General features: G+C 34.2%; 3 protein-coding genes across 5 annotated transcripts; 1 reads left to right on the top strand and 2 right to left on the bottom strand.

Annotated features, from left to right (window-relative positions):
• Positions 1–306: 306 nt before the first annotated feature.
• Positions 307–2143, bottom strand: LOC130647853 (uncharacterized). Its single transcript, XM_057453842.1, has 4 exons — positions 1954–2143; positions 1522–1837; positions 1159–1348; positions 307–1077 (listed from the first exon to the last, which is right to left on the bottom strand). The coding sequence occupies exons 1-4, from the start codon at positions 2079–2081 to the stop codon at positions 755–757; spliced, it is 957 nt and encodes a 318-aa protein (XP_057309825.1). The 5' UTR covers positions 2082–2143; the 3' UTR covers positions 307–754.
• Positions 2102–4041, bottom strand: LOC130648250 (uncharacterized). Its single transcript, XM_057454290.1, has 4 exons — positions 3556–4041; positions 2606–3425; positions 2186–2399; positions 2102–2126 (listed from the first exon to the last, which is right to left on the bottom strand). The coding sequence occupies exons 1-4, from the start codon at positions 4039–4041 to the stop codon at positions 2102–2104; spliced, it is 1545 nt and encodes a 514-aa protein (XP_057310273.1).
• A 1043-nt stretch (positions 4042–5084) lies between these two features.
• On the top strand, positions 5085–26632 carry LOC130647851 (proton-coupled zinc antiporter SLC30A2-like). Of its 3 annotated transcripts, none has more exons than XM_057453841.1 (9): positions 5085–5177; positions 19816–20003; positions 20402–20560; positions 21298–21444; positions 22245–22398; positions 22723–23023; positions 23698–23803; positions 24081–24215; positions 25330–26632. In XM_057453841.1, exons 1-9 carry the CDS (start codon positions 5167–5169, stop codon positions 25473–25475), a joined length of 1347 nt encoding a protein of 448 aa, XP_057309824.1. In that variant the 5' UTR covers positions 5085–5166; the 3' UTR covers positions 25476–26632. The 3 variants fall into 3 exon arrangements, with proteins under 3 accessions (XP_057309824.1, XP_057309822.1, XP_057309823.1); XM_057453839.1 differs by having other exon boundaries at positions 19731–20003; XM_057453840.1 differs by lacking the exon at positions 5085–5177 and adding an exon at positions 18250–18994 and having other exon boundaries at positions 19731–20003.
• Positions 26633–27709: the final 1077 nt, after the last annotated feature.

Here is a 27709-nt window from a genome sequence, read left to right as displayed (position 1 = left end):
TCTCTATATTAGCGTTCATAAACCGGTCGCTACGACCTAATCAGGGCTAAAAAAACATAATCGGACCATGCGTACATAATCCGGCTGTCCCCACGGGTGGTTCGAAGCGGAATCTAAGAGTTAGCGCATGCGCGGGTTTTTAACGACATCCGTGGAGGAATAATGGCGGCCGGCATCAAACTACGTAGTCAAAACAAACCAAGAGCAAGTTTAAATCTATTGTTATCCTCCCATCTAATATTCCAATAGATCTAATTTAGCCGTAAACGAACATGTGATAAGTCAACGAAGAGGCTCAGCGAAACATTTTTGTTGTAGTGGAGCTAGGTACGAGGAACAAGACTACTCAAGTAGATGAAAGAAAAAATCAAGATTTTTGCTTATTTGCGTTACGTTGCTAACGTCAAGGTAATTAACTTGTTATTCAGAGTTTTCTAGGGCTGTAGAAAAGTTATTTTACATCAAGGACACATGGCCCTAAGAGAAAAATACAACTTTGAAGTGCTTTCAGTTTTTTTTAATCAGAAAATGACTTTTGAAGTAGGCATATTTTTCACAGTTTCACGATAACTATCAAATACGTATGAAAGCTTCAATATCGTTTAACTAAGCCAATGTGGCATTACTGTGTTATAAATTTGCTAGAAACTGGTTAACACAAGGTTGGTTAACATAAAATATTTATATATATACATGCTAGGTAGGCGACAAAATACAGTCACATCCACTTAACAGCTAGTAGAAAATTCTGTCACTACTCTTCCTCGCCTTTTGTAAATTTACGCTTTTTAGCTGCTGGCTTCAAGTCTTGAGCTTCTGGATTTGTTGTCAAAAGGTGCTGTTTCATAATGTATTTGAGCCTGTCAACTGGGTTTTTGATGTTTGAATAATTTATTCTCATACGATGCAAATCGTGGTGAATAGATTCTCCACCTTGTTCACCATAAAAACCTAAGCCCGTTCTCCACTTGTTTACAAAATCCAATACATGGTCTTCTAGTATGTGCAGCTTTGGACTGATGTATATTGAAGGCCAATTAACTCTTAAATAACACATGAACTGATTGATAGATGTCTCTAAAAGTTGGTTAAACAAATTTTATAAATTGACTTTTCTACTTTTAAGCATTTCATAAAAATCAAACTTGCATATTTTACCTAAATTTGATAACATTTCTTGGGTCATAATACATGAAGAATTGAATATTGAGTGACACGAACCATACAGCTTGAACAGTTGTTCAAACTTCTTGCATGTTTCTTGACACTCCAGATATAAAACTTGATCATCACATTGATTCTGTACAATTTCAGGAATACGATCACATAAATACTTTATGTTGCCATCCTATAATATTGTCTACTGTTTGTTGTAAACCAATTTGTGAAATTATACTTATGCATAATACAATTTCATATTTTTCGTTTACTTTATCTTGTTTCAATACAAATTGTATAGCATTGTATTGAAACAAGATAAAGTAAACGAAAATTTTTATAAATTGCAAAAATAAATCTAACCTTGAGCATTTTATGACAATGGTTGCCAATAAAGCTTTTTCCGTGGTACGCCTGCCTCTCAACACCAAGCTCCTGCAGTGTATCGTCTAGGGATGATACGCAAGGACCAGATCCAATTTCCAATTGGTACTTTTCTTTGAATGCTTTTATGCTTCTATGTTTCTCCTTCAGTTCAAATTCTAAGTTATCCAACTCTGGTTTGTAGTTTTTTTCAAACTCATCCTTGGTAATTTGTTTAGATATAACCATCCAGTTCATATGTTCCTGCTGGTTATCATACTCGTCCTCCAATTCTTTTGACTCATTTTGTAAATTGCTAAATATATACATATATATATACATATATATATAGATATGTTATAAAGAAATGCAGCCCAAGATATGATTGGAAGTAGTATTAATAATAATAAAAATCTAGTAAGGTGTACATACATTAAAATTCTCATATTTGCCATAAACTCTGCAAATTTAATATTAATTTCACCATCAGTAGTTTGAGCATGAATTGTGGCAATTCTTAAATCAACTTCTTGACAGTAGCTTTCCAAGTTGTTGAACATTTTTAAATATATCCCAAGTGTTAGGTGGAGCCCTGGTATAGCCACCTATATAAAAAGTAATAAAAAATAGGTTTGCTGAATTTTCATAACATTGCATGAAGTACATTATACTTACTTGTTCTAGGGGGATGTTAAAGAAGCAATCATGTATCACATTTTGATAGTGTTTGGCGTTTTTCACTAACGATCCATTGTCACGAAATCGCTGCAGGTTTGTGTTCAAACTGTCCAAGCTACGTTTTGGAAAAGATCCACGAATAAATTTTGGGATGCAAAGTTGGTCAGTCTTTATGCTGCACCAGAGACAACAGTGACGGCCTGTAAAATTTAAAACACTAAGGTAATTTTATAGATAGATTTTATTTTATATAAGACACATTGTATTATTGATATATAATATACACATAATTTTTTTAAGGAATCTGAAGTGATATGTGCCCAAAGAAGGAACTTTTGAAGCTATTTTTGTTTTTCCTTAATGTGAAATTTGATATTTATTTTAATTTAATAAAACATGTCATTACCATTTGCCCCACTAATTCCATACATAGCACATAAATACTCGTAATCTCCATACATAAAGAGACGGATCTTCAAATTATTCCACTTCTGTTTTTGTAGAATCCTAATTTGTGGTTTAAATCTTTCTAAGCAGATTCTTAAATTTGTCACGGAATCCTTTGCCTCAAATATGCTGAAGATGGTCGTATTTTCTTTGCGATTAGGGTTTCTAATATTTGCCACTTGATAGCTCATTTTGAAACTGTTATCACCATGGTCACCACCAATTTTAACATGTATTTCATCATCCGGTATAAATGAGTGATGAACTAATTGATTATTTTTACTCAGTTCTGTTAACCGGTTTAATATATGACCTACAACATTGTAAAGGTATACCCAAGGCTTGGGATCTACAACAAGCTGCTTATTACTACTACTAAATTTTCGAGTTAGAGGAGCTAGCTCAGCAACAAGCCCTTTCCCTATCCACTTGTCTGCAACCTGTCTTGTTGTTTTTTCAGATGCAAGTTTGATGTCAAAAGTGGCAAGCCATCGGGAAATATTTCGCATAAGGTTCCATGGCAAATTCAAGGTGGCTTTCATGGCGGCAGCAGTCTCAGCTGGAATGGAGACATGATGGATTTCTGCGATTATTTGTTTTCGCTGCTCCTTGTCACATTTTTTCATGATCGCAGCTGTTTGTTTCACAAATGCATCATTTGAATTTCCTGAAATCATGTTGATTATATTTTTAGCTGTTTTGCTCCGATCAGATAAGCTTCTTTTACTACTTTCATTTGATAACTTTCTTGGCATGCTGATCGGTGTAACCGTTATTGGCTAAAATAAAGAAATGTTTTTTATTTTTAGTCTTTGTTAGATATATAATATATATATATATAGTAGAAATATGAATAATTTTCAGGTAAATGCAGAAAAATATGTATATTCTAAATGTTTATTTATATACCTGTGGTCCTTTTGTAGCAAATTGAATTGTTTGATTCGGTAGTTTTGACTGTTTAATTTTGATACCAACCAAATGTGTCATGCATTTTTCAATAATTGTCGGTACAGGCTTAGACGGACTTAGCTTTAAAATGTCGTTGGGTGTCATCAATTCTGGCTCAATGGTTTTTTTCGGCCTTCCACCTTTTTTAGATTTTATAGGCCGTCCCCCTTTAGATTTAATTTTCGAGAAATTTGATGCACTGCCTTCTTTCCATCTTACTGGGCATTTTGATGTTTTTGTGCCCCGCAAATTACAATTTTGCATTGTGCAGTAACATTTATTACAAAATTTTGGTGGATGTATTTTGTTTACATCTTGCTCAAAGTCCTCCTGAAATGCTGACTGAAGGCCAGAAAGGTTTTCCTTTACAAGATAGGAAACTCTTCCATTCAAAATATTTCCACATATGCGACAAAGTTTGGTTAGATCTGTATGTTCTGCCATTCTATAGCTATAATTATTCTAAAAAATAATATTATGTAACCAGTTTAATCGTTGCCTTTCCAATTATATTTTTTAACTTAGTCAAAAGCTTTTTGCAAACATAAAGTTTCACATTTCATGACCATAAGCTTTTTTTCCTGTCTGTGCCACCATTTTAAAAATTTGAATTTTGTTCAACTTTGATGACAAATATTTTTCAGAAAAAAACTGAAAGCAGTATGGAACTTTAAAAAATAGAAAGTATAATCCTTGGGCTTTCGTAACATATAAGTTTGATTAGGTGAAAAACTCTATATAACGTTATAGCCGACCTGTTAGCTAGGTCACTTTTTGACTCGACATTTACCGTCTCGTCTTATTTACGTTTGTTGCGCTTGGAAACGACAACAAAATTGTTTTTTGATTTTTTCCACAGCATCTGAAGACCTTAGATGCTAGTTAAATAGATTTACATAAGGCCACGCGAGAGTAAAATTTCTGTTATCGACATTAGAAGTTGTGCCTTTATCAGCAACTTTGTTACAAAATTTTGGAAGCTCGCCCCAGACTCCCGGCAAATGCGCTTAAATTCCATTGTACGGCCGTTTGAATCACCCGTGTCCCGGTTGTAAACAGGCCGTTTTCGCAATCTAGGCAGAACAGTTTCATCTTATTTCATTTCTCAATTAATTCGTGTGAAAATTCCCCCTGAACGTCATGCACATAATTAAAAATTAATTTTAGACTGCCACATGGCATCTTAATTTACTCAATATTTTTTAGCATCGCATTTTTTGGCTGTCTAATTTAAGAAAATACAAAATCTTGGGTGAATAATGAGTTAAGGGTGCCTATCTATACATATTTTGGATGATGTTGCAGAATTGCAAATGTAAGAAGTTTGAAATGTTAAAAAAAAGCATGCAATAAATTATTTGCTTTTGCAGGTTTTAAAAACCGTGGACATCTAGACCGCATAGTGCAGGTCCGAGCGACTGTATTTTTCATAAAAATAGATTTGTTCGGTAAATTATTATGCTACCTGGGCATTTTTTTCTGAGAGACTGTTTTTGCAAAAAAAAAGGACACAGGTGTGGAGTTTGGCTGTACATTTCTCTTTTTTGTCATTTCTCTCCTCCGTTTATCATGTTTATGATGTAAGTAAAAATTATTTATTTTTAGAATGTTAAAACGTGCTGTGACAGTGTCATATGATGTTGTGTTTATCTTTTATAATTAGCTAGCTAGCTAGATGTAGCTGGCCAAGCTGGCTTGCTACAATCCCCCTTGCTAAAATATGTGGCAGTACACTCAAAAAATTAGCTGATATTTGCTTGCAATAGCAATGTCACAACAGACTTTCCCCTCTAAGTTTTACTGGTTTAAATAGGAGCCAGCAACCCAACAATAAAGAATGTTAAGAGACTATTTACTGCCAAATATTTCAACAAGGATTGTCTTTGGCAATTAATTTTCTTACTGACCAGATGGTGGTATGGAAAATAATTCTTGCAAAAAGCGCTTGTGTCACATAATGCATTTGTGGATCTTTAGCTATCTTAGGCAGACCTGTGGCGCAATAGTTTAGTGGTTATAACTCTCACATTTTGTGCGGGAGACCAGGGTTTGATTTCCCTTTTGGCGAATGAATGTTACCATAGCCCTGGGTTAACCCAAGCCATGTGAGGTAAATTTGGGAAAAGGCACACTGTGTGGGCCGTTGGATGTTGCCAGCAGTTATCTGGCAGAGCGTGAACCCTAATTCAGTCTGCGTAGCTCAAAAATCATCATGGAGGAGGGATATCCCTCGATATTTGTGAGGCTAGCAATGTAAAATATGCACATCTATCTATCTCTTCACAAATATTTGTTGTCAGAGTCAGCCTATTGACCCTATTTTCAGATCACACTTTTTGACATTCATAGTTGGAAGAACCACAACCAGTATTCCACATTATTATTGTGCTTTGTTTTAAAATTCTGACTGCGAGTGCCAAGGGTCTGAGAATAAATTTAAAATGACATGTGAAAGCTCCAAATAAACAAGGCGCAAAGTTCTCAATAAAAATCGGTGTAATGGCGCTATTTTGGCTGGTTAGTTATCATCATCATCATCATCATCATCATTCTCGGCTTAACGTCCGTTTTCCATGCTAGCATGGGTTGGACGGGGTATATTAATGACCCTCTTCCAATCTGATCTAGACTGTGTTAGATTTAAACTCAACTTCCTCTCTATCAAGTCTGTCCTTATAACCTCCTGCCAAGTCTTTCTCGGTCTGCCTCTGGGCTTTGCCCCAGGAACTATCAAGTCTCTACACTTTCTTACCCAATTATCCTCCTCCATTCTTTCCAAGTGCCCCAGCCAATTCAATCTTCTTATCTGGATAACATCTTTAATTCTACGGAGACTTAGCCTGCTTCTTAGCTCATCTGAACTCTTTCTGTCTCTCAGACTGGCATTACACATCCACCTAACCATTCTCATATCATTCCTTTCTAAACGGTCAAGATCTTCCTGCTTCACTGCCCATGTCTCACTACCGTACAACATAACACTTCTTACACAGGCCTCATACAACCTACCTTTTACTTCAATTGACAGGACTCTGCTAGTCAATAAAGGAAGTAACTCTCTAAACTTTTTCCAAGCAGAACCTATCCTGCAAGTAACACTTCTTCCAACACCCCCTTCACTGCCCAACATATCACCTAAGTAACAGAAGTTCTTAACTATCTCTAACGAGCCACTGTTGTACATCATTAAAGCTGGAAATACTTCATTCTATATAATCTCACCCTTGCAACGCTTGCATACAAACTGCATGTCAGCTCTTAACCTTCCACTAATACTACTGCACTTCTTATGTACCCAATGCTTGCAAGTCTGACAAAAAATTGAGTTACTACCAACCCCTTTCCTGCAAACTCCACAAGGCCACTTTCCAACTACAAGGTCACACTTAGCTGCAATGCTACTTATCATGACTTTAGACTTTGCTGTGTTTACCTTCAGCCCTTTCTCTTCTAGTCCTTTCTTCCACTTCTCAAACTTTTCAACTAATTCTTCCATCGACTCTGCTATGAGAACCAAATCATCTGCATACAATAACTCCCATGGACAACCTGTTCTGAACTCCATCGACAGCGCTTCTAAGACTAGAATAAACAACAAAGGACTAAGTACAGAACCCTGATGTACACCAACATTTACACTAAATTCATCACTAAGTGAATCGTTAATCCTGACACGACTTCTAGCATTGCTGTACATAGACTGTACCATCGTAACTAGCCACTCATCCACACCTAATTTTCTCATAGCCAACCAAATAACTTTACGTAGCACTCTATCAAAAGCTTTCTCTAAATCTACAAAGGCAAAATAGAGATTCTTTCTCTTTCCCAAATACTTTTCCTGAAGCTGTCTGAGTAAAAATATTGCATCTGTAGTGCCACGCCCTGGAACAAAACCAAATTGCATCTTATTTATATCAATTCTTTCTCTAAGTAACTTATCAATCACTCTTTCAATAACTTTCATTACTTGATCAACCAACTTCAAATCTCTATAGTTACCCCTTTCTAATGCATCACCCTTTCCCTTGAAACAATTCACTATTACACTCGACTGCCACTCACTCGGAATAACACCATCCTTTATAATCTGGTTAGCAAGACTTGTAATAAGCTCAACTCCGATATATCCAGATGCTTTTACCATCTCTGCAACAATACCTGATACTCCTGCAGCCTTGCCAATCTTCAATTTCCTAATAGCCCCCACTACCCATTCTGTCTTGATCTGCATAGCTGGCCCTTCTACGACATCATCATAAGACAAATTATCCTCGTCCCAATCAAACTCAGTGTTAAGCAACCTCTGATAATGATTCTTCCAAGCTGCCCTTTTCTCCTCCTCTGTGCTAGCCAAAACACCTTCATCATTACGTATACACTTCTCACCTACAATATCTTGATTAGTCTTCTTCATTTGCTTTGCTATCTTGAATACCTCATTGCGCTGGTCTTCCCTTCTTAACACATCTGCAAATCTGTTTCTCTCTGCTTCTGATTTTGCCTTATACACTGCTGTACGAGCGCGACGCTTAGCTTCTAAGTAAATATTTTTACTACCACCTGACTTCCACTCTTTCCAAAGTTTCCTCTTTTCCTTTATACACTGGTCAACCTCATTATTCCACCACCAGGTCTGTCTATGTCTAGCTGGTCCTTTCGTCCACCCACAGGTATCATCTGAAGCTTCTAGAAGACAATTCTTCAAAGTAGTCCAAGTACTTTCAACATTGTCACTATCACATTGACTATTGTAGGCTAACTGTTGAACTTTTGCACTAAATTGTCTTGCTACAATCTCTTCCTTCAGCTTCCAGACTTTTCGACGGGGCCTGTACTTTCCCTTGGCTTCTTTAACACTCTTCAAGATAATATCACAAACCAGCAACCTATGCTGGGAAACACACTCTTCCCCCGATATAACTTTCACGTCCTTCACCACTTTCATGTCTGACTTTCTAACCAGGAAGTAATCTATCTGTGTCTTACAACCACCTGACTCATATGTTATCAGCCTACTCTGTCTCTTACTGAATGATGTGTTGCAAACCACCATGTCCGTTGCCATTCCAAACTCAAGCAATCTTTCCCCTTCCTTATTTCTGCTCCCAAATCCATAGCCTCCATGCACACCTCTATAACCTTCAGATGACTTCCCAACATGACCATTAAAGTCGCCGCCCACCATGACAAGTTCAGTGTCTCCAAACTTTGATGTGACTGCTATTAACTCATCATAAAACTTATCTTTATCTTCCTCACTGTGTCCACACTGTGGAGCATAAACTGACAGAAAAGTGACAATCCTATTACCTATCAAAAACTTTATCACTATAATACGACTATTAACACGCATAACATCTATTACTTTTTTTACCCACTTCTCTGCAACGAATATGCCAACTCCTCCATATCCATCACTATTACCAATCCAAAAAAGCTTATACCTTGCCCTCCTACCTTCCATAAATCTCACTGAAGCTCCTCTCCACCTAACTTTCTGAACACATCACATATCAACAGATCTACGTTCTAACATTTCAACTACTTCACCTGCTCTACCTCTCAGAGTACCAACATTTACACTAGCCATCCTCAACCTAGTGTTATCTACCTTGTGATGTGATAGCTGGGTAACGGTCTGACGATGCTCACATCTGACATCTGTCCTACCGTGCGTGACACCTTCACTCCTTAGAGTTCCAGCCCCGTTTACGCAGTTTGTCTGATCAACTATTCTTACGGCCATTAATAAAGAGTTTTGGCAGTGTTTTACAGCTGGATGCCCTTCCTAGCGCCAACCGTTCACAGACCGGACTGGGTGTTTTTTAAAGTGACACCATCACTATGTGGCATTTCATGGGACTTCCACAATCGCCCCTTTAAACTAAGGTATGGTGGAGGACGTTCAACTCCTCTCTTGTCTCTTAAGGAGACCCTTCACCATTTTTTCATATTTTCGATTTTTTTTCTCTGAACGTCCGATTGAACTTATTTTCAGGACTTAATTGACTCTAACACCACATAACTGTGACACCTGCCTTAGTGGTTTAATATTTTCACTTTTTGCCAGAGACTGGGGTTCGATTTCTCATGGTAATGATTCAATATATATAATATATATTATTGCATCAACTCGCAAACGAGTAACATACAACATTAACAAATTAAAAATTTAACAGTTCTAGCCTCTTCATCTTTCCCTGCGTCTTTTCCTGCATCTGATGTACTTAGCAATACGAATAGCATCAAGTGCTGTGCATGCCTCTGCAATTAGTTTACGGCATTTCAGACGATCTGCTGTCATTTTTCCCAGTCTTCCAAAAAGCCAGAAAGTTTAAGATTTAGTTTGCAATTGTCTTCAAAACATAATTTCGGTCGACCAGCTTTTCGGCAAAAAACTTTTAATGAAAAAAAACAAATGAAAAACAAAGAAACATGAGCATAGAAGATAATCAATGTTTTTTTTTGGTGCTGAATGTCCATCTACAACTATACTAAACAAGGTGAATCAATAACGTTACCTTAGGACCACCAATGGTAAGGCCACTGGAAGTTGATTCTTTGTTCATGATAATTTGTTGCAGTTAAAATAAAATGCGAGATGCGCTAATTTTGTAATTCACAAAAATAGTTACGTGGTTAAACAGAAGTTTAAATTTATAACAAAAATTAGCTACTTTCGCTAAAATAGCTATATTACAAGTGAAAAACAAGACAGATTATTATTATCGTAACACCCTCCTTTGTTATGATAAGTATATATTCTTATAATTACGCTAGCTAAACTTTTAGTCGATACCATTTAGGAAAAATAATAAAAACATGGTAAAATACGCATGTCATAACACCCTCATCTGTTATGAATTTTAAATAAATCATTTTAATGCTGCAAAAAGCTTTAAATATTGTCAACTAACCCTAGTCCATTAAAAGAATTTGCACTTAAACTTAGATCATCCTATAAAACTACGCAAAAAACATTAAAAGAAAATGAAAATTGTTTGTTTTAATATTTTAAGGAGAAGAATAACTTGCTGTATAAAATTCAAAAAGTACAAATATAACCTGCTGTTAAAACTTTCAAAACAATACAAGTATATTCTGTACTACTTTCAAAACAGCACAAGAATAATTCTTGCTGTATAACTTTCAAATCAACACAAGAAAAATTCTTGCTTCATAACAAGTTCTTGAGAACTAGTTATATTTTTTTAGTGATACAAATTATTTTTATTTTTCCTTTACAAGTAAAAAATATAAACTGCGTATCATCATCATCATCAACATCATCATTCTCGGCTTAACGTCTGTTTTCCATGCTGGAATGGGTTGGACAGGGTATATTAATTACCCTCTTCCAATCTGATCTAGACTGTGTTAGACCTAAACTCAACTTCCTTTGTATCAAGTCTGTCCTTACAACCTCCTGCCAAGTCTTTCTTGGTCTGCCTCTGGGCTTTGCCCCAGGAACTATTAAGTCTCTACACTTTCTTACCAACTATCCCCCTCCATTCTTTCCAAGTGCCCCAGCCAATTCAATCTTCTTATCTGGATAACATCTTTAATTCTATGGATACTTAACCTGCTTCTTAGCTAATCTTAACTCTTTCTGTCTCTCAGACTGGCGTTACACATCCACCTAACCATTCTCATATCATTCCTTTCTAAACGGTCAAGATTTTCCTGCTTCACTGCCCATGTCTCACTACCGTACAACATAACACTTCTTACACAGGCCTCATACAACGTATGTTATGCGAAAATAATAGAAAAAAAACGTTGTTATGTTTTATTATTTTTTGTTGTTGTTGTTCCCACCATACATTTTCGATAAAATTATTTTTATTTCACTGACTGACCGAGCGTAAGCTAATCGACTTTGCCTGTAGAAGAACTAATTAAATTGGAGTCGCCTAATGGCTCTGAGATTATGTTGCTGAAGAGTTCGAAGTTTTGTGATTTTGTGGAAATAGAATGTCCATATCTCACTTCCGTAGAGAAAAATGGCTAGCAGGCTTCGCTTGTTGACGGTGATTTTGGTCAAATTTCGATTTTTAAAAACATGTTGCTTAAGTCGACTGTAGGCACACAGAGCACGTCTGCAAACTGAACCAAATCGCTTAGAATAGCCATACCATCAGTGTATTGGGCTTCTCTGATATATTCAAAGAAAACTTTAGTGTTCGCTTTTAGTCTTTTTGAGCCAAAAAGAATCAAAACAAAATGTTTGTGTTTGATATTTTTAAAGGTAACCCACAGTGTCATCACTGAATAAATTCCATAAAGCGTTGGAACTAACTTGCACCCTTGCTTAACGCTGCAGTTATAGGTAAAAAGATTTGTTAGTTTGTCAGCAATTATAAGACGCGCTTTAACGTCTGAATACAAAAGTTTTAAAAATTTGATAAGTTCAGGTGGCCATCCAATTTTTGCCAATACTTTAAACAGAGAGGACGGTTGACCGCGTCAAACGCCTTAGTAAAATCGATAAATGTGATATGCAGGCTATATACTTTGTTGTTCCTTTGTTTTTCCATTCATTGATGAACAGTAAAAAAATATACGATCAATCATACAATGACCAGTTCGGTAACCAAAAGTTTTTGATACCTTCTGCTGTTGTAACTCACCTTCTTTTGTTTGAATTGGGTGTGAGCTTTTTGATCTGGGTCCGTAACTTTCACACATTACTGAATAGAATTCACGATGGTTTCTCTTTTGATGATACCTCCCCGCCTGACTTGCTTTTTTCATTCGTTTTACAGTGTTTGCATTTGACTTTGAATTTAGTGAAAAAAACGATACAACTAAGCCTCAGTTTTGCATCACTGACTGGAACCGAGGCCAAATTTCGATGTGTCGCATGTTATTTTTGTCTCCAGTGATGGATTGAAGAATATCAATGAAATGTTTTTAGTTTTACTAGTAATTTTATTTTGCTAAATTGGGGTACATGATTTTCTTTAGTTGTTGATACAGCAACACATTGACCTGTGCATCAGTGTCGATTGTGTATAGTTGATTACCTTTTTGTTAGATAAAAAGTTTACACTCACGCTCCATAGGTGATTTTTATTTCCACCAACGACAAATACTGTATCATCAAACTTGTTAGTCTTGATTGTATTTCCTTCTGCACTTACTGTGCCAACCAATTTTGGCAACCAATTTAAAGAACTGAGAAATCTTTCCAAAAAGAAAATCCACCATTCAAAAATGATATATTATCAAAATTCATTATCCTCTTCAAACTCTAAATACGTCTGGAAAATCATACACAGTATTTCATCACTTAAAAGGAACATGATGAAACCTGATACTAAACTTGTTTTTTGCCACTACCGCATCGCATACTGTTGGTAAGGATCCAATATCACCGACAGAAACAAAATCACTCATAGACACCCTACCAAATGACAACAAGAGTAAATTTACGCTTCATTGTGTTACATATAGCGAAGTTATGAAAAAATTGCGGAATCTTAAATGACTGCTCTACTAGTCACAACACAATCCCTGTTCGATTTTTGAAACTAATTGCCGAGTTTATATGCTCCCCATTGACAAACATTCTTAGTAAATTCATACACATTAATGAATTCCCACATATTTGGAAAACAGCAAGAATCGTACCTATAAATAAAGTGCCAAGTGCTGTTGAAATTTCAGATTTTAGACTGATATCAATACTGTTCTCTTTATCCAAAGTATACGAAAAGGTTGTGTTGAAACAACTTATAGAATTTATTGAATCAAACAACATCTACAAGGATACTGTTTGGATTTTGTAAAGGTTGCAGCACAAGTACAGCACTTATGAAACTGAAAGAAGATGTAAAGAAAACTATAAAGACCAATGAGGGCACAAGGTTTTTCTGCAGAGTTACTTACTTGGACCCTTTCATATCTTGCGGATAGACAACAGTTTGTGCAAATTGATAGCAATAATTTAAATCAATTACCATCATTATTTGGAGTACCACAAGGTTCAATCCTTGGCCCCATATTAATCAATTTATACGTCAACGATTTACAGGACGCTTTTGATGCTTCCACTATTCAATACGTAGATGATACAACGATTTATAGATCATGTAAACCTGCAAATATTGTGAATACATAAATTAACATGAACGGTACACTAAATGAGCTTGACAAATGGCCCGAAGAAAATTCTCTGCAGCTAATGCAGCAAAAACTAAATTCATGTTGATTTCGACCAAACGCTTCCAATATTCATATTCTTAATGAACACAGTTCGATGATCAAGCTAGGTAGTACTCCAATCAATCGTGTTGAGACTTTTTCACTATTGGGACTAACAATTGATAAACACTTTAGATGGAAGGTACAAATCAACAAAACCTTGAAAAAATGTTCTGAGAAAATATGTGTGCTACGGTTAAAGAACTTCACAAGCTTCAGACTACGAAAACAGTTAATTGAAACCTTAATTTTTCCTCAAATTGATTATAACAACTTTATCATGTCGCTGACTGAAGCACAAATGAAAAGAGTACAAAAACTTAAAAAGTTGCATGTAGTTTTGTTATTCGATGTTATGCCAAAATTCAAGATACCATCAAATTAAAATGGCTCCCCATGAAGGAGCGTCGTGAATTCAACTTATCGAAACTAATGTACAAAGCCATTAATCTCACCAACTCGTCAAGTTAAAAAATATTAAAGGAAGTTTTAGCTCATGTGAACTGTGTGTGTCCCATTGTTGTATTTAATTGCTATAGTCGTCAAGAGATCAACGAAAGAAAATAAAATTTAACAAAGAAACGGCGATAGAAAAACTTTGTTAGATCGCATTTTAAAAGTTTAAGAATGTAAACGACGATAGAAAAGCTTCGTTAGATCGTGTTTTCAAAATTTAAGAACGAAAAACAGCGATAGAAAAGCCTCGTTAGATCGCATTTTAAAAGTTTAAGAAAGAAAAACGGAGATAGAAATGCTTTTTAGATCGCATTTTAAAAGTTTAAGAACAAAAAAGGCGATAGGAATGCTTTTTAGGTTGGATTTTAAAAGTTTAAGAACATAAAACGGCGATAAAAAAGCTTCGTTAGATTAGTGTTTTAAAAGTTTAAGAACGAAAAACAGTATAAACAATAGTATAAAAGTATAAATAATAATATAAATAAGATAGCAAGCCTGATCTGCAGCGTGAACGTCCAGCATTAAGTGTGTATTGAAATAAATAAGAAACTGTCACAGACAGCACATAAAATAAATTAATGTTGCAAATATAAATAATATGATGGAGGAATAACTGTCCAGCAGGTAAAAATAGTTTGATTTTGAAAAAACTATATGAATGAGCTAGCCAGCAGCAGATGAAGAATTATGAAACACGGCCTGCCTTGAAATATTTGGGATAGATATGGTGTGTGAATGGATCCAAAGACTTTATATAGTAAAATGATAACAAAATAGACGAATTTGTGTAGCAAAACTATGTTCTTCCTATTTAGTTCCTAATAATTCAATTATTTCTTCACTGTTTTTGTTATATTTATTAAGAACGCTATTGTAGCGACGCATTACTTTAATAATTTGTTTGGAGATCATGTTTTTATTTCCTCCTTGTTTGATTATTCTATTAAAAAGTATGGAAGCTTGGGAAATAAAGTCTTCGACTAGTAAGCAGCATCTGCCAATGCGTAAAAATTCGGAAAAGATTGGTCCATAAAAGGTAGATGATGGTATATTGCTTTTCCGATCTGGCATGCGTACTATATGGAATGGAAATTTATCTCTTTTGTTGAAGAGTTTATATATGAAAATGTTGTCTTTTATTTCAATATCTAAATCTAGAAACGTAGCTTTGGTTCCATGATGTCCGACTTTCAGGTGTAGTTCTGGAGGGTAAATGGTGTTGTGACATGTTAGGAAATCTTCTCCATTATGTATTGTACACAGATCATCAATAAATCGTCCTGTGTTGTATTTATGTGCTCTGGGAGAACCCTCAGAGATTAATTTTTAACAAATTGTTCTTCATAGAAGTACAAAAACAGATTGGCCCAAAAAGGGGTGGGGTCAATACCCATGGGGATGCCAATATCTTGTTTAAAGACGAGATTGCCTATGGTAAAGAAACATTTAGAGATCAAGAATGAAACATGGTCTTTTAGACCCTGTTTGGTAAAAAAATGATTGCTAATGCCTTTGTTTGTCCAATACACGGACGTTTTTGAGAACCCCAGTTTGTTTTGCTTTTTACAGTCGAAAACAAAATCAATTATCTGTGGTAATACATGAATTAAAAGGTTGTGAGGTATGTTGGTATATAGAGTGCTGAAATCAAATGTGGAGATGTTTTACTTAGCGAAAGAATTGATAAAGATAAGATGCAATTTAGTTTTGTCCCAAGGTGTGGCACTACAGATGCATTATTCTTACTTTCAGATTCAGGAAAAGTATTAAGGAAAGAGAAAGAATCTCTATTTTGCCTTTGTAAATTTAGAGAAAGCTTTTGATGGAGTGCAACCTAAAGTTATTTAGTGGGCAATGATAAAATTAGGTATGGATGAGCGGCTAGTTAGAATGGTACAGTCTGTACTGCAATGCTAGAAGCCGTGTCAGGATTATCAATTCATTTAGTGATGAATTTAGTGTAAATGTTGATGCACACTAGGGTTCTGTACTTGTCCTTTGTTTTTTGTTTAAGTTTTAGAGGTGCTGTTGGTGAAGGGTTCTGTACTTGTCCTTTGTTGTTTGTTTAAGTTTTAGAAGTGTGGTTGATGGAGTTCAGAACGGGTTGTTCATAGGAGTTATTGTATGCGGATGATTTGGTTCTCACAACAGAGTCGATGGAAGAATTAGTTTAAAAGTTTGAGAAGTGGAAAATAGAAATAGAAGAGAAAGGGTTTAAGGGTAAATGCAGCAAGGCCTAAAGTCATGATTAGTAGCATTGAAACCAAGTAATGACCTTGTAGTGGGAAAGTGGCCTTGTTGAGTTTGCAGGAAAGGGGCTGTAGGAACTCAATTTTTTGTTACACTTGTAAGCATTGGGTACATATGAAAAGCATTCAGTTTGTATGCATGTGTTGTAAAGGTGAGATTATAGACAATAAAGCGTTTCGAGCTTAAGTGATGTACAACAGCGGCTCGTTAATGATAGTTAAGAACTTCTGTTATTCAGGCGATATGTTGGGTAGTGAATGGGGTGTTAAAAGAAATATTACTTGCAGGATAGGTTCTGCTTGGAAAAGGTTCACAGAGTTACTTTCTTTGTTGACTAGTCTTGTTGATTGATTTAAAATGTAGGTTGTGTGGGGCCTGTGTAAGAAGTGTTAGGTTGTACTACATGGGCAGTAAAGCATGAATTTGAGCGTTTAGAAAGTTAGGTGAATGTTTAATGCCAGTCTAAGAGACAGAAAGAGTTTAGATGAGCTGAGAAGCAGGCTAAGTATCCGTGGCATTAAAGATGTTATCCAAATAAGAAGATTAAGTTGGCTTGGGACACTTGGAAAGAATGGAGGGGGATAATGATGCAGTCAAAATAATAAGTGTTTTTAAAACCAATATCGTGTTTGAAAATTGAGTGTTATCATGTGTAAATATGGTAAATGTTACCACACAGAACTTTGTTATGATAAGGCCATCTATTTGAAAGTTTCTTCTTCGTCATTGCAGCATTTTGCGTAGATGAAATTCCTCTTATTATAAATGATTTAACACTACTTTGAAATATAGGAAAGACAGGAAAATAAGGTAAGAAACTTATTCTATTTGCAAAATAATATCCACTGCATCTCACACTCTGTTTGTAGCTACAAAGTGATGAAGAATTAACTTCGACATCAGATAATATAGGAATATAAACTATATCAACAATTTGCTGTAAACTTTTATTGCTAATTCAGAGGCTTCCAACAGCCCACTACAAGCTAATATAATTAAAGATAATAAATTTTAAAAAAAGGCTTCAGTGAAAATTAGTGAAATTTTTTCTGTACAAAAGGGAGATTAAAGTAAATAAAAATCAATTTGAGTGCCTTTCGAGTCTTGCAGTTCCAAATTATCATAAATTCCATCAGTACCTAATTTACCATTACCCTAATGAGGGTAATAAAATGGTTATAAAAATCTCTTTTTATCCCTGCAAATATCAAACAGCTTTATTCCAACCAAAATATTTTTAGTTGTACAATATTTTTAGTTGACAATCCATTAGATATTTATAGTAATTTATATATAACTAGTCGTTAGCCCGTGGAAAAATCCACGGTTCACCCGTTCTTTTTATACCGCATTGCGTGCGTTTTGCTACTTCACGCAGCTAAGCTACCATTTTGCGTGACAGACAGACAGTCGTATACGGGCATTATAATATACATAATTTGATATTAAATGGGCAGGATGTGAGCCAAACTTTTAGATTTTATAAAGATAAAACTTATTTTGCACTTAAATAAGCTGTCTCTGTGTATTTTAAGAAAGGGAATATTTTTTAATATTTATTTTCAAGTTACTGAAATTTGAGTGCAATTGCTAATTATATTTGATGTTAATTGAATCAGATAATATGCAGTTTCTCCCAAACTTCAAGTAATAACAATAAGCATTTCCAATCTAAAATGCTAATAAGATTCTTTCCAATACTCTCCAATCTTCCATTAATGTTATGCTAACACAGTAACAATAGCTTACGAGCTAACGTGTTTTTTGTAAGAATTCTTATATAAGAATCAAGACTCACTTTTCAAAAGCTTAAAAATCTATTATAGTAAATACTTGTGTGCGTCTGTTTGTCGCACAAAATGACCGCAAGTAGCGAGACAACGTAATGTGGTTTAAAAAGGACGGGTGAGCCTATGGATTTTTTTTTAGCTTGTTGTCAAAAAACATTTTTGAAAAACATTGCAGATTTCAAAATGTATATAATTAATCATACATTGTTAAATTATGCTTTTTCAATATTTAGTTTAGGATGTTTATTTCAGTGAGTGCTTTATTCTAAAACTTTGTGATAATATTATCCTCTTTAATGAGAATTTGAGAAATGGGATCTATGAGAAAAGAATGTATTAAATCGCCTATTAAACATAAATGACACCATTCATTTTTTTTCCATTGATCTCTAATTGAATTTTAACACATAAATTAAATATATGGTTTCACTTCTTCAAGGCATCTGGTAACATCTTAAACAATCCTATAGATTAAAAAAAAATTATTAAAAGAAGTGTTTATTTTTATTTAAAATTTAAAAATATACAAGCAATTGTTAATTTTAAAAAAGGTTTGAATGGTTACTTGTAAGTTGTTTATATCCCAGAAACAACAAATCATTAAAACTAAACAAACATTGCGTCATTTTCCACACATCATAAGCATATGACAACTGACTTCAAAAATAAACGTGGTTCACAATGATTTTCAGGTAACTTAAAATGTGTTTTAATACTTTACTTTTTTTATTATTATACTTTTAATTTCGTAGTGTATTTTTTTTTATTTGTTTATGTTTTTTTATTAGTGTTTTCCCGTTCTTATTGATGGCATAAATACTTGATGATTGTGATGTTCCAATGTTAACAAATTCTCTTTAATTGTAGAATAATTGTTTCTCTAATATTTCTAAATCGATTTATGTTGTGTTAAATATTTTTTCTATTCGTATTATTATAAATAGCACTATAATTTTTATTATTTCTGTTGCATTCAAGCTAAACAGAACTGACACTTGCATATTAATAATTTCTTATTTTAGTCTCCATGCCGGCCACAAAAATTGAAAATAAAACAAACCATTTTAAACATTTCTATTGCATTCTAAGTTAAGTAGAATCAATCCCTGCATTTTGTTTATTCAAGTCTCCATGTGAGCCACAAAAATTGAAAATAAAACAAATTATTTTTAAATATTTCTAAGTTGTTTGGAAACATAGAAGTTTCAGGAAGAATTATTAAGATATGAGTCCGTTGTGTCAAGGATAATTTTTTGGCATATACAATGTGTTTATCTGTTTCTTGTGGTCGTGTTTGTCAATAATTTTGTGTGATTACTCATAAATTAAATTGATTGAGGGCTTCATATGGATGTGTTTTGAAAAACTTAATAACTTTTAAATATTAATTTGTGGTATTTATTTGCTAAAGAGACATTTTAATTTCAGGCTGATTGCAAAACAATTTTATGATGGTGAAAATAGACGATGCTTCTGAATCTTTAATTCCAAAAGATTCCCATTCCATTAATAGCGAAAGAATAGAGTGCAGTGACGAAGAAGTTGAAGGCGACATGTCACAACCTGAAGTAATTGAATTCAAAGAGACAGATTCGTTATTGGAGCATCCAGACATCCAATTCCGCACTGGATTTCGAAATGGTAGTTTTGCATCAGCCAATAGTCTTGCATCAGCTGGTAGTCTAGGATCAACCAACGCAGGTGCGTGCTACAATGAATTCATATAAAAAATTTATTTTATATTTTTATATTTCTGCGGTTATATTTTTTTTGTTCTAATAAAATTTAGTCATTAGGAAACCTAATAATTTTTTTTTCACACCAGTGATATTTATGAAAAATTTTGTTAAAATTTTCAGAGTAATGTACTTAGTTTCTCTATCAAGATTTATCAAAATAAAAACAAACAGAACCTAAATGTTACGCTAACAGCATTTCTTGTATTGTAACGAAGACCCACATTTTTTGTGCTTATTTATTTTTCATTTATTATTTGGTCTGTGTAAGTCTAAAACATTTCTAAAAGAGATTCCTATAAGTCTCCTTAGATGATTTAGATTTTGGCGGTCTTATTTTTATAACATTTTGCTGTTTTTTAGATTTTTACCACCAGAAGGGTAGTTATTCTGCAACTGATACTGCACATTTGCATTGTCATACTAAAGACAAAGCTAAATTAGCAAGCACGAAAACCGCACAAAGAAAGCTGACTATCGCAAGTATTGTGTGTTTGCTGTTTATGATAGCAGAGTTTGTGGGTATGTCTTTTGATGCTTTAGTTGTGGGCTTGTTTTTTTCCTTTGTTGTTGACATCTAGTGAGTTTGTGCGTTATATTTGTCATTTTTTTGGATGCAAGTGATTTGTGTGTTTGGCTAGAACGAAAAAACTTATCTTGCACTGCTAGTATAACCCTATAATAACTGTTTATGAGGGCAATACCGGAGAATATTGACCGACGTCAAAGTATTACCCGAGCTTGTGAGGGCAGTACGTGACAGAGGTCAATTCGTGGAATATTGCCCGCTATGACATAAGTTCTAACCAATCACATTGCACGATTTTCGAGAATATCGATGCCGCCCTTTTACCCGGGTAATAATGACTGCTATTGCTCACATGTACAATGAACACAATGCACAAAAAGGGACAAACAGGGACAGTCTTTACCTATGTAAACATGTATACCCTTTACAAAGACTTTTTAATAGATAAAGAACATTGTTATTGCCACACTGAAAATATAGTATATGTTTTTAATTTCCTAAAGTCAACTGTTGTTTTGGTTCTGTTTTTTGTCAAGTAAATTCATTGTCTCAGAAAGATTTATAATACATTAAAAACATTGCTATCGCTGCAAAAAAAATTGAGTATTTGCTCTAAATTTTCTCGAATACTCAAATGTTGTTTTGTGTTTGTTTTTGTTTTTTTTGCTAGCTCGGTGGTTAGGTTTTTTTTTGACTAGCAAAAAAAATTTAAATATCTGTTTATTTCTAGGTGGCTACGTCTCAAACAGTTTGGCTATTATGACTGACGCTGCACACTTGCTATCCGATTTTGGGGGTTTTATGATCAGTTTGTTTGCATTGTGGTTAGGCACACGTAAACCATCAAAAAAATTATCATTTGGATGGCACAGAGCTGGTAATATGTAATTTGATTTGTTAAAATAGCAGTTGAACTTTTTGATACATCATTTTTTTTTAGCTTATTAGATTGTCACCAGATCTTTGTCAACATTGAATCTAATCCTGCAACTTGCACTGGTGCAATTTTGACTAGAATATGAAAAATCTTAGCTTGTGAATTTAAAATTTGGTTTTTGTGACCTTTTGATGTTAAATTAGCTGACTTTACAAGGGGTTTTATAATACCACAAAAAGTCAATTTTTCAAAATTCAGACTTGTGCCCTTTATTCCAGAGCAAATTATTGATTGCTACATCATATACCTACTTTAACCAAATTAATTGCTCAATTTTTGCATTGTTTTAGTTTGCAGCCAGTTCCTATTTCTTTCTTTTAAAAGTTACATTCTGTTTATTCATTAATATATCTAAATTCAAATTTGTTGTGCCTGTCAAAACATATTAGAAAAAATCATTTGAAATTGACATTTGCGAAATGATTCAATAAACTCAGTACACTAAGCTTATGGCAATTTTTAAAATTGGCAATGTTAGAAATTCAGAGACTTTTCTATGCTCTAAAGAACTAAAGTTCTAAAAATAAGTGGTATTTTCAGTCACATTTGGTGGTTATGAAAGTAGACAAATGGAATTACCAAGAGCACAATTTAATTTTAACTTTTTTCTCACTATCAAATTGTTGGAACTATTTAAAATCACTTTTTGGTAGGTACCATATATTTTTTAACAACAACAACGAAAAAAATTCTTTCTGATGTCTTTGAATATAAGTTCAAATTATTTTATTTTAATTTAGAGGTGATGGGTGCGCTGGTCTCTGTACTTATAATCTGGGTTCTAACAGGCATTTTGGTATACGAAGCTGTAACGAGAGTGAAAGATCCTGCTTATAAAATTCAACCTGTGGTCATGCTGATCACATCCGGCGTTGGTGTGCTAGTGAACATTATGTAAGAATTGTTTGTTTGTTTGTTTAAAATAATCCTTGCCTCTTCCTTTTGTTTTGTTTGTCCATGTGTAACACAGTTTTTTGTTTGTTTGTTTAAAAACCTGAGAGATCCGTTATACTCTTTTAGAAAGTAATCCTTGCCCCGTCCTTTTCTTTTCTTTGCCTGTGTGTAACAGTTTTTTGCTTGTAGTATACATTGCATAGAAGATTATGCAGTGTTTCTGTGTATTGTATGAAACCGGAGAGACTCGTCATTCTTTTTAAAAAAAACAAAATTTTAGAAAATTCGAATTGTAACCTTTCATGTGTGCGTTTTTGTTTTCAGACTCGGCATTACATTGCATGGCTCTGGTCATGGTCATTCCCATGGCTTAGGAGGTGGACATGGTCATTCCCATGGTGGCAGCAATCATGGTCATTCCCACAATGATGAAGCATCGCAGTCACCACAAGAAGTTGGCTCAGAAGGAAGTTCCACTCAAAGCTCAGAAACAGATGCCATATTAAAAACTACTAAATCAAAATTAAAGAAAGATTTAAACGTGCGGGCAGCTTTTATTCACGTGTTGGGAGATCTGGTACAGAGTGTCGGTGTATTTATAGCTGCTTTGATGATTTATTTTAAGGTTTGTCAAATTTTGATTTTTGTTCTCTGTGTTAATCAACTAAACCCATTCCCTGGAATTTCACTATTGATATACCTTTGTTTAGAAATTCAGGAAATGCTGAAAATATTTCGGTACTATGCCACGCAAAAAATTTAACAAGATTTTGTACTTTATGTGTTCGTGTTTATGCAGCGAAATTTTGACCGTGGCTATGTGTTAATTTTTGCGTGCGATTTTACGTTAAGCATAAAAAAGAATTTAATGTATTTATATTTAAAGTTTAATCATACATTTCTGTTAGAACTTAAAAGCAACAGAAAAACTTTTAGTTTTAATAGAAAAAATAGTATAAAATTACAGTCAAATTTTTACTAGGTAATACCTCTCCATCTCTCAAAACCATTATATCATGTAATATAAAAGTGGGGATGGTGTAGGGGTGGCTTTTTCTCATAAGATTTCAGGTACGAGTCCCCACTCCGGCAAAAACTTCAATGCGGTTTTTTCAGCCCATTTTTGTTCCCTCTGCTAAAATCGAACCGGCTTGTGTAGCAGGTAACCAAGTTAGAGCAATGCTATACGTATCTCTAGCGGTTTTGTAAAGTAGTTACCGTCGGAGAAGAGGAATCTCATTGGACGTTAAAACCCTCTTGCTACTTACTATATTAAAACTAATACTAATGATTTTTCAGCCCGAATGGAAGGTTGCAGATCCGATATGTACATTTCTCTTCTCTATACTCGTGCTATTCACAACTTTAACAATATTAAAAGATATATTGTTGGTGCTTATGGAAGGTAAGCATTTTTCTGGTCTGTCTGTCTGTCTGTCTGTCTGTCTGTCTGTCTGTCTGTCTGTCTGTCTGTCTGTGTCTGTCTTTATATATATCTGTACGTCAGTTGCAAATCAACTTTTCTCTATAAAGAAAGATACAGACGAGAATTGAAATGTTTTAAACATTACTTTAAGCATTGCTTGCCATGCAGAAAATAAACAAACAAAAAATCTCACGTAAAATAACTGTATAAATTTGCTGAGACAACATAATGCGAGATTTTATCTGTTTTTCTTCAGGTACACCAAAAGGTTTGGATTTTAAAGAGGTTATGGAAGATTTACAAAACATACGAGCAGTCAAGATGGTTCATAACCTTCACATTTGGTCTTTAACTATGGGCACAGCTGCTTTATCCGTACATTTAGCTATAGGTAAACTGGATTTCTGTCTGTGTTTCAATTTAGCTATCATAGGGCTTATGGTTTCTCTACGTATTTGTTCTTTTGTTCTTCGTTAAGTACTTTGGACCAAATCTGGCACTGTTGAAGGTTTTCTTATTTGTACGCATAATTTTTGGAAAGCATTGTGTTGCAAATGCAGTCACAAGTCATTGAGAACTTGCTAAACTCGGTCAATTTGCAGAATTTTGACTTATATTTTGACTTAGGCTTATTAAAACCTACGGTGGAGTGTGAACCACGTATGCAGAATCTAACACCTCAGGAAGGGGTTTTTTTGAGGGAGGGGGGGGGGGGAGGAGAGAAAAAAATTTGGCATCATCAATTCATTTTACTTATAAAAAGAAATATTAGATACGTTTAATGGTATTAAATCCTGTGAAAACTATTATCTTTCATTTGCGTGCATTGCAGTGATTAATTTACATCTACACACGAATCTAATTTAATTCCCTTAAATTATGTCATGGTACAAACGAATCAAAACTGTACAAAACAACTCGTATGACAAATGTCAATTGCAATATTTTTACATCCATATGTTGCAATATATTGTAGAGTGTTGTTAAATGTATTTTGTTGTTTCGCTGTTATTGTTATTTTTCTTAATGACAGTAAAAACACCGAAATAAAAAATAATATTGACTATGACCCCGCTCCTTCAGGGAAACACATACACATTTTAAACCACAAAATAGTGACTACATTTTCAAAACTCGAGTCGAATTTGTAAGACTGTTTCCACTCACACAATTAGCGACTGGTAACTTCGTGGTAGGACGTTCTCTTCTATCCCACGTCGAGTCATGCTAGTTACTATAAAAGAATGAATCGATCCTTTTCTGCTGAGCGCTCAGCATGAAAATAAGATTGATATCTTAGGTGGTTGTCTAGTTGAGTGATTGCACGACTTTTGTAGCTCAAATAGGATATTAGGATTTCTTCGCAGGACCTTCATTGATAACAGTATTATAACAAACTTAGGAATCCACCCTGTGTAAAATATATTTTATTGTTCTCAATCATTTGTTATTTTTTATGATCAGCTGTGGAGTCTTACTATAGTTTTCTTACCTTATTTATTTAGACGATTCTCGTTCTACACACAGCGTGTTACGTGAAGCGCAAACTTTAGTGTCAAAAAAGTACGAAATTCATCATTCGACAATACAAGTGGAACGCTTTCACGATCAAATGGAAAATTGTTCAATGTGTGAAGAGCCTAAAGATTAAAGCTACGCACACATTAAGTCGAAAAACAACAGCTAATAATATTGAATGGAAATCTAAATGCACGTACAAAAATGGTTTTGAGTCAATGCGAATGATGTCTTAACGCTGGAATCTTGTATCCTTAATTCTTGTATAATTGGTTTTTTGTGCAAACATCCGCACATTTTGATAGAAGGGACAATTGTCAAATTAATCTTGGACATTGACTCGTAACCGAGGTATGTTGTTCTCTCTCTTTTTCCCAAACAGTTGATGTGAATCAGTAAGAAATACACCTGTCTGTTGCCACAGAAGTACGAGATAGATTACATTGGAAGACCATGATAATTTTTTCCATGGTCACAGCAACCATAATGGCATCCTGTTGTTACTACTGGCTACTTGTCACGTTGGTATGCGATTTTGAGAATTAATTTACTTGATGAAAATAATAAAAGAATGTAGTAGTTGATTTTTTATGGACAAAACAACTTTCTTCCAAAATGAGTTAGTGATGAAAAAAGGTAGCAGATTTGGACCAAAAAGTAAGCAGCCGGTTAGGCAGCTGTTAGACTATAAATTTTAACTTTCACTTAAATGGTTGATCTAACAAAAACCTACGAAAGAGTTCCTATAAAAAGTCTTTTCGATTAAAGTCCAAAAGATGAAATCTTTAAATATGTGTAGTAATTTTAAGGCTAAAATCAAAAATTCACCCCTATTAACTGAGGATGTAATGAAAAGTGAGTTCGCGTATAAAAAATTGTTGATAATGTAGGACCTGTCCTGAGAACGGATTATTTGCGGCTTTTGAAGTGTTTTGGTTCTCCTAAAAAGTCGTTATTGGAAGGAAGTTGTTTTTCATTTTTATAAAGTACCAAAAAAATATTTTTTGCAAGAGATCTTTTGTGAATTTATAGTTATCAGAAAATCCTGTGGTCGAGTGTTTATATTATGCAAGTTTTTAGACGAACTAAACGTAGGCTGATAAAGATTTAAGATAGTCGCCAGTTGAACAAGCTTAGTAGCAAATTCAGAAATGTTTTTTAAATCTCCGTAACGTAAACCACATCAATAGATTTTTTCCATTTTTATGTGTAAATTTTTGTACAATTTATGAGATGAACAAATCTTTGTATGAATTATTTTGAAAATGTATCTTGAATTTCTCGCTATAACATGTTTTTAATTCTCTGATATGAAAAAGATTCATGATTCAACTTTGTCGCCAGAACTTGTTAGGTAGTTATATTGGGAAGAACATAAGAAAAACTTAACAGGCTTTAGGTACATGTGCAATCTCAGCTCTCATTTCTAAAAGGCGATATCTCATAATCTAATGTTGTAGAAAATTCAGTCTCAAGCTAGACTGAATTTCCTACAACATACCTCCCACTCACAAACAAGTTAACCTCCAAATAGTTATAACAAATTAGCATTGACTAAAAAACATCCGTTTCGAAAATTGTATCATTATAAAATCTTGGTGCAGGGAGGGCTGATTCTCCAGGTCGACGTACCACTGAACGAATAAGGTTAACTTTGAGTTGAGTCCCACTCAGTTTCTCCGCTTTATTGGCTTAGTCACTCGTCCAAATTTATTTTCGATTCAATCCAATTTTGACGGCATTATATGAAATTGCATGCTAGAGTTTTAAATTTACCAAATCGAGAAAAAATCGAATTTTTAGTGCTAATGAAATAACGGATACAATATCAAACAATCCTGTATGTAAATACAAAATCATAGAATACAAAATAAAGAATGCCTAAATTTAAACCAGCTTGGTCATTATCCTTATTTCTTTATTGTTCTAAACAATAGACCTATTGTTTTTAGCTTAAAATCCTAGCCTGATATTCTTATAAACCATATTTTTATGTAAAAAAGACCGTATTTTATTGCCCGATGTTAATAAATGTCAAAGAAATGCCGATTTACGTCCAGATACGAGTCAAACTTTCCTAGGTTTACAAATATTTGTATGCATTAAAATCTCGCCTTAAGTTAAAAATTAGCGCGGCTATTGCTTGCAAATTAGGTTTTGTAATACACAGCTAGTAAATAAAAATTTATGACGCCAGAGTTAATTTTAAAGACCAGATCCGCTGGTCTGGAAGTCCCGTAAAGCCTTGACTATTTATTTAGTTTTTGTAATAACAAGCTAGTTAGCAAGATAAAGTGAAAATTGCCTTGAACAAAAAAGATATGGTGTTTTCATATAAACGGGTAATTAAAACCGTTGGTTGAAGGT

The sequence above is a fragment of the Hydractinia symbiolongicarpus genome, chromosome 6, assembly GCF_029227915.1.
Source record: "Hydractinia symbiolongicarpus strain clone_291-10 chromosome 6, HSymV2.1, whole genome shotgun sequence".
NCBI lineage: Eukaryota > Metazoa > Cnidaria > Hydrozoa > Anthoathecata > Hydractiniidae > Hydractinia > Hydractinia symbiolongicarpus.
Note: the sequence above shows the minus strand (reverse complement) of the source record. Positions and strands in the feature narration are given on the sequence as shown.